Below are 7,592 nucleotides of genomic sequence, written 5' to 3' on the forward strand. Positions count from 1 at the left end.
GAAAGAGAGAAAGTTTCCATTTTTGTTACAAAATCAAAGCCTGGGGGGCAGCGAAGGACAGAAGAAATTACAGACCTGGAGGCAGGGGCGGGGGGATTAGAGCAAGTGCGCAGTCTTCGGAGTAGCTCCTCAGGTTCTGAAGGGTTTTTAGCCTCCAACATCATTTCCTGCCTTCGTCCCCATCCCATCTTTGTCTATGTTTCCAGGATTGGGAAGTTTGATAACATGGATTTAAAACATGAATGCTGTGGTGACTGTTTTCCAATGTCTGCATGGCACACAGGTGTTTGGCTTTCAAAGCAGCATTATTATTGATTAGTGTTTTGTGTTTACTCCCTAGAGGCAGATTGTTAATAATAAGGGAAAGGATATATTAAAACAGATAAACTGAGGAGAGCGAGGTAGATTTGCTAATAGCTTTTGTTGTTTTCTTTTTGCAGCTGACACCACGGCGCAGGATAACCGTAAGTTAATTTTACCATCAATGTTTTTAGCCATAATAAACATCTCAGAAGTGCTGCTGCTAAGATTGATCCTGCCATTGCTAACCGCTCAGAGGGAATCTAAAAAATGGGGCGTCTTTAACCACTAAGAGCATATGCCCATTTGTATGAGCGCCCGTATGAATGTGAGCGTGCACGTATGCGTCTGGGCCTAACCCAGAACCCACTGAAGTCAATGGGAGTCTTTCCATTGACTCCAGTGGGTGCTGAGCCAGCCCCTACCTGTGTGTCTGCCTCTCTGTGTGTTGGGTCATAGAGAATGTCTTTACTTCTTCTTTTTAAAAATACAGATCCAGGAAACTTTATACCTGCACACTGGGTTCCACCTGGCTCCTTTGCAGTCAGTCGGGGAGTCTTATTATTAACAACAGTTACTGAGTTTCCCCACCTGTAACATGGGGATACTGATTCTGATCTGCATAAAGCACTGTGAGAGCTACCGAGGAAAGCGCAAGGTATTATAGTATATAATAGTGGCATTGGGGTGGCACCCAGGCCGTATTTAGGAGCAGGACCCTCTTGGTCTGTGCTCAGCACATATGCATAGGACCACAGTCCCTGCCCTGACTAGCTCACAGTCTAAGAACAGTGTTACAGTTGACTCGGATGGGTAGACAATGGGGTGAATTATTTCCCCTCTTTCCATTTGCATTTTTCCACTGGGGCATCAGTCGCACTAACTCTCTCTTTCCAACTTTAATTTTTCTCCGTCTAATTCCAGTCCACGGGCAAACAATCTCTCCCCACCCCCATTTACCTGTGCCCCGCCCACAGTCCATTTTCACTCATCAGAGCCATGCCACGCAGTGTGCATGCTTCTGAAATCTGCATTCCGATTGGTTAGTGAGCAGGGAGCTGGAAAAGGTGGTTTCTGGGATTGAGAAGGTTTACATAAGAACGGCCATACTGGGTCAGACCAAAGGTCCATTTAGCCCAGTATCCTGTCCTCTGACAGTGACCAGTGACAGGTGCTTCAAAGGGAATTAACAGAACAGGGCAATTATCAAATGATCCATCCCCTGTCGCCCACTCCCAGCTTCTGGCAAACAGAGGCTAGGGACACATCCCTGCCCATCCTGGCTAATAGCCATGGATGGACCTATCCTCCATGAACTTATCTAGCTCTTTTTTTTTAACCATGTTATAGTCTTGGCCTTCAAAATATCCTCTGGCAAGGAGTTCCACAGGTTGACTGTGCGTTGTATGAAAAAATACTTCCTGTTGTTTGTTTTAAACTTGCTGCCTCTTTATTTCATTTGGTGACCCCTAGTTCTTGTGTTATGAGAAGGAGTAAATAACACTTCCTTATTTACTTTCTCCACACCAGTCATGATTTTATAGACCTCAGTCATATCCCCCCTTAGTCGTCTTTTTTCCAAACTGAAAAGACCCAGTCTTATTAATCTCTCTTCATACAGAAGCTGTTCCATACCCCTAATCATTTTTGTTGCCCTTTTCTGAACCTTTTTCCAATTCCAATATATCTTTTTTGAGATGGGGTGACCACATCTGCACACCGTATTCAAGATGTGGGCATACCATGGATTTATATAGAGACAATATGATATTTTCTGTCTTATTATCTGTCCCTTTCTTAATGATTCCCAACATTCTGTTCACTTTTTTGACTGCCACTGCACATTGAGTGGATGTTTTCAGAGAACTATCCACAGTGACTCCAAGATCTCTTTCTTGAGTGGTAACAGCTAATTTAGACCCCATCATTTTATGCATATAGTTGGGATTATGTTTTCCAGTGTGCATTACTTTGCATTTATCAACATGAATTTCATATGCCATTTTGTTGCCCAGTCCCAGTTTTGAGAGATCCCCTTGTCCATATGCTTGTTGATCCCCCTCAAAGAATTCTAGGAGATTGGTGAGCCATGATTTCCCTTTACAAAAACCATGTTGACTATTGCCCAACAAATTATGTTCATCTATGTGTCTGACAATTTTGTTCTTTACTATCGTTTCAACCCATTTGCCCGCTACTGAAGTCAGGTTTACCGGCCTGTAATTGCCGGGGTCACCTCTGGAGCCCTTTTTAAAAATTGGTGTCATGTTAGCTATCCTCCAGTCATTTGGTACAGAAGCTGATTCCAGCAAGGTTTATTCAGTGATTAAAGTGGTCTGAGAAAAGATTGGGGCATCCATCACAATCCCAGACAAAATAAGTGTTCGTGCACAGGAGAGACAATTCCCAGTTCAACTTTGTGAGTTAATTGATTACATAATAATGAGGATCAATTTTTAGCTCCTGAAGCCATTTATAGCTACTTACCGTTATTGCTTGTGAATGCGGAGAGCGTTATACACCACAACTCCCCCCGAACTGATAACTAGGTTAGAGTTTTTACATTTAACCTAACGATCCCATTTCCAGAGTCCCTCCGAGAGACAAGGCAGTGCTCAAAGTGAGCCCCTCAGTGACACAGCTCCATGGTTAATTATATTTTTGCTGCGTCTGGGACCCCCTTGCCCTGCCCATTTTAAGCACTGGTTTTACTGAATACCTGTGTTTCTGTTGTTCTTTCTTCCCGTTTAGTAGAGTTCAGGGTGGTGATCTCTAAGACCAAGGTGACTCTCACCTGCCCCGTTCCGCCAGACACAGAATGGAAGAGAAATGAGAAATCGGTACCTGGTGCTGGTAAGGAACAGGACTATGTGATTGAGGAGTACGAGAGTTCCAAGCATGACGGGGAGTATACGTGTATGTCCGGGACAGAGTCCCTCAAGCTTCTCCTGAAGGCCAAAGGTAAATGGGAGAAAGCGCCCCTTCCATGGGAATAAGCAGGCACATGAGATGTCATGGGAGGCTACAGAGGCTAGCGATTAATTCTGTGACCTTATTGCCCGGAAGATTCACATGCCATAACGTACGCAGAGGCCTGATTTTCAGGGGCGCTGCTGGGACTGACTTCGACACTCAGCTGCTCTGAGGTCCAGCCAGCCCCCCATGAGCACTGCAATTCCATGGGGCACTGTTCAAAAGAGTATGTGTTTGCCATGGGATGTGTGGCTCAATTACCCCTCTCTGCACTGTTGTGTGGTGTGCTTTGCCCTTGCTGTGTCCTCCACCCCAGAGGTGGCTGCATTTCAAAGGCACTTTATACACCTAGCTTGGGAGCTGCTTTGGGATGGGAGAGGCTGTATAAATGTGAGCCTATTATCTCTCCCTGAGACCAGTGACCTTTCATGAGCTTCAGAGAATCATGAATCTTCAGGAACTTGGCAGGACACTCCAGGTCTGGAGGCTTGGAGAGGGCACAGCCCGGCTTCCCCAGTCCCACTTGGAAACTGAATCAATTCTCCTCCATTCTGACAAAGCCCCTTGCAACCCATGCACTATCTCGGGTGTCTGGGGAGCTGCTTGGGGAACCCGAGAATCCCTGCACTCTTTCCGACACAGACAGAAAGGGCTGGGGAGGCAGGGATGAGGAGCATGGAACGAACTGTTACAACCCGGGGATGTTTGCACCCTGCTGCCAAGGGCCATGCAGAAAAAACGGGGGACATTTCAGTCACTGACCGCTCCAGCCACCCCAGCGGTGTTGGCAGAGTGAGGCGTGTGTAGGGGGGAACAGAAAGGTGTCTCCCTTCCCCCTTCACTCCTCCACTTACTGTTCTTGCCCCCTCATGATGTGTGCGGTCTCCATCCACACAAAGCAAGTGGGTGAGGTCTGGGCAGACCAAACACGGGGCATTTACCCAGCAGTGTCTCTGGGCTGGGACTTGTGACTCCCACCTCCCGCCGTCCCCCTTCCCCCCGCTCTGCCCTTCTCCCTCTCGCTGAGCCCCCTGTCCCTTCCCACCACAGTGTGCAGGAGCTGTGAGGAGCTGGAAGTCTTGACAGTGGCTGGGGTCATCATCGCAGATCTCCTCATCACCCTCGGGGTGCTGATCCTGGTCTATTACTTCAGCAAGAACCGGAAGGGGCGAGTCGGTGGCAGCGCCGGAGTTCATCCGAAAGGTAAGAGCCGGTTCGAATCTCTCCTGTGAATAAGTGGCTGAGCGTCTTCAACTGGGGGAAATGCTGGGGTCAAGCCCACCTCAGGCTCCTCCTGCTGCTTACCACACCCCGTGCCGCCCTTCGTGTGGGGAAGGTGCAGCTGCCATTTTGTGCTGAAAGTGCCCCAGGCACAGGAACCCGTTGCACAGGCTGTGGTGAAGCAGCCATGAGAAAGGCAAAGGGAGGGTGGGGCTGGCTGGAAGGGCTGCACTGCTGCCTCCCCGGCAGTATCGCAGCACAGCCACCCTCAAGCATTCACACCACGAGTCAGGCCCTAACCTCAGGGAGTTGGTTTAAAAATCAGGAGATTTGATTTAAATGAGAAATATGGGGGTTTTGTCTCTGCTCTCTGAGCCCGTCGGTAGGGTCACATTTTTAGTTCTTTCTCTACAACCAGGAGGGCTAGAAACTGCCTTGTTTTAAAATGGAAGCTGAGATTCTTGTGCAGTCTCTTGATTCCCGCAGTGGGGGCACTAAGACGTACACCACAAGTCACCGACACTCCCAAGAGCTGACCACACTGCATTTTGCACCCCAGGCAGAGCGTCCTTTGATTCAGGGCTGGAGGCCTGTGTCTCGGAGGATAGTCCTGTGTTCTGGGTGTGACAAAGGCCAGATGCTCAGGGCCGAGGTGTCTCAATTGGGCCCCCAAAATCGGTGGACATTGTGTGCCCTGTTCCTGAAACGCCCACGGAGCTGCGGGGATGAGTCACGCCTGCAAAGCTCTGTGTCTGCGCTAAGAATCGGTAGTATTCCACCTGAACGTTCTCCCTGCTTTGCCTTCCAGGCCAGAAGATGGTGCGCCCCCCGCCTGTGCCAAACCCAGACTATGAGGTAACGGGAACCGAGGGGGTGGGGGTCCCTCTCCTCTCTTGGCCTTTCCAGAACTATTGGGATTGGGGTCACAGCCTTCTTGGTGGATGAGAGCTGAGAAATTACAGCATTGGTCCCCTTCCACCAGGTGCTTTGTTCAGCTCCAGTATCAGGAGGTAGCCGTGTTAGTCTGTATCTACAAAAACAACAAGGAGTCTGGTGGCACCTTAAAGACTAACAGATTTATTTGGGCATAAGCTTTCGTGAGTAAAAACTGCATCCGAAGAAGTGAGGTTTTTACTCACGAAAGCTTATGCCCAAATAAATCTGCTAGTCTTTAAGGTGCCACCAGACTCCTTGTTGTTTTTGTTCAGCTCCAGGCTTCACCTGGGTGCGGGGGAAGGAGTGACTGAGCAGGGCCATGTGGCTTCCTAAGGGTAGTTAGCAACAGAAGGATCATCACAGCATGCAGGGTACAGTGTGCATCCCCAGAGCTGCACGCTCCCTGCGCCCAGGTCACACCTGGTGGTAGCACTGAGGAGCCCAGCCCTGGCACAGAGCCAGTTGTACAAGGTGCTGTCGCTGTGCTATGTTAATGCAAGAGCCTGTTGCTCACATCTGCTCCTGTTCCCACAGCCCATCAGGAAGGGTCAGCGGGATCTGTACGCCGGGCTGCAGTCCAGGGGCTTCTGAATCGCCCTGCGGATGGCAGGTTGGACAAGAGCAGCTAAGGGCCCCCAGCTTCTGTCCCATGTGATACAGAGTCTCGGCAGTCCGTGCTGGGCAGTCGCACATTCTGGGGACCAGCCCAGCAGCTGCAATGGGAGACGCTGCCCCTCCTTGGACACCCTCCTTCCTGCCTTTGATTTGACCCCAGGGAACAGACACTGACTAAAGAAACAAGAAGAAAAGGTTTTCCCCATTAAATAATTGTAGCTTTCTCCTCTTCGGGCTCCTCCTGGGCTGTCCTGATCACCCTTTCCAAACTGCTGGGGAAACCCTTTCACTCTTCAATTTTATTTATTTCAGTCACATGCTTTGATTTTTCTCTCCAGCACCCTGCACCATTGATCTTGTCCTGACGCTCGGACGGCCTCTTCCCTGCCCAGGGCAAAGAGGAACATTGTCCAGTGTCCTGAGCACCAGCCCGGGAGCCAGGAACACCTGAGCTCTGACCCCAGCTCTGACACTGAGTCCTTCTGTGACCGTGGCTAAGTCCGTCCCCCTCCCCCGCAGCTTTCCCATCTGTACCACGTGGGCAGAGACTCACCTGCTTCCCAGAGATGCGTTAAATAGTGCTAGCAAAGAGCAGACCCTCTCGGAGCACTGGGGCTTGGCTGGCTCTCTCCTGTTCCTCTGGTTTGACATTAGTTCCCGTTTCCCTGCCCAGGATAGTAACGACTCTGTCACCACGTTCCCTGGGGTTCGAAAGGGAGATGCGATGGTCACTATGGGCCGTAAAGGGTAGACGTGGCCGTGTGCGCATCCACCATATTCCTCCTTGAGCCCCGTCCCTGTCCAGCTTGTGCTCTGCAGTGTTCTTCTGGCCACCGCTAGTGTTCGGGGTGTAAGTCCCTGTGCTGTGATCTCTGGGCCCCGGTGCAGTGTGTCAGTCGTGCTCACCTGGTCCTGTCTCAGCGGTGACAGAGCAGTTCATTGACAACACCACGCTGGCTGCCCTTTCCAGCCATGCTCAGCACGCCTGTCCTTGCTGTGGGGTCACACACAGCCCCAACACCCCTTTCCGGAGACCTGCCATGGGGAAAATGGGGCTTGAGCCCTTTCTTGCATCTCTGGGATGGATAAAGTCGGCCTGGAAGGAGGGGATTTAAATATCAGCGATGGACATCTGGAGCCGCCTGGTTTTGCTGGAGACCCGGTGGTTCTCTCAGAAAGGTACCATGTATGGGGCCTAAATAGAAGGCTGGGCGTGTGGACTCTTCAGCACGTGCCCCTTCTCCCCCAAGCCTCCTCTAGACATTGTAAGAAAGCGTCATCTGTAAGCCCCCCAGAAGGGCGCTTAAGTGGCTGATTGAGTCTTTAACGCTTATTATTAAATTACAGTAGCACTGGGAAGCCCCGGTCAAGATCTAGGCCCCACCGGGCTGGGTTCTGCCGAGGAACATAGTCCCTCCCCAGAGACATCACTGTCTCAGGGGGATGAGACGCGTGAGAGGGGACTGGCACCATTTTCCAGATGGGGCTCCTGACCCCCAGTGCCTTAACCACAGGACATTTTCCCTCTGGAGAAGTCCTATAGAATT

At 50.4% G+C, this 7,592-nt stretch overlaps 1 protein-coding gene across 1 annotated transcript in view; it reads left to right on the forward strand.

Annotated features, from left to right (window-relative positions):
• The window catches only part of CD3E (CD3e molecule), a 7,113-nt gene extending 899 nt beyond the window's left edge, over window positions 1–6,214 (forward strand). The window contains exons 2-6 of the mRNA XM_029912907.1: window positions 441–464; window positions 3,052–3,261; window positions 4,324–4,476; window positions 5,303–5,349; window positions 5,965–6,214. Coding sequence (XP_029768767.1) covers window positions 441–464; window positions 3,052–3,261; window positions 4,324–4,476; window positions 5,303–5,349; window positions 5,965–6,021 — 491 coding nt within the window. The 3' untranslated portion in view covers window positions 6,022–6,214. The remainder of the gene's footprint in view (window positions 1–440; window positions 465–3,051; window positions 3,262–4,323; window positions 4,477–5,302; window positions 5,350–5,964) is intronic.
• Window positions 6,215–7,592: the final 1,378 nt, after the last annotated feature.

The sequence above is a fragment of the Terrapene carolina genome, unplaced genomic scaffold (genome assembly GCF_002925995.2).
Source record: "Terrapene carolina triunguis isolate 2854851 unplaced genomic scaffold, T_m_triunguis-2.0 Scaffold374, whole genome shotgun sequence".
Classification (NCBI taxonomy): domain Eukaryota; kingdom Metazoa; phylum Chordata; order Testudines; family Emydidae; genus Terrapene; species Terrapene triunguis.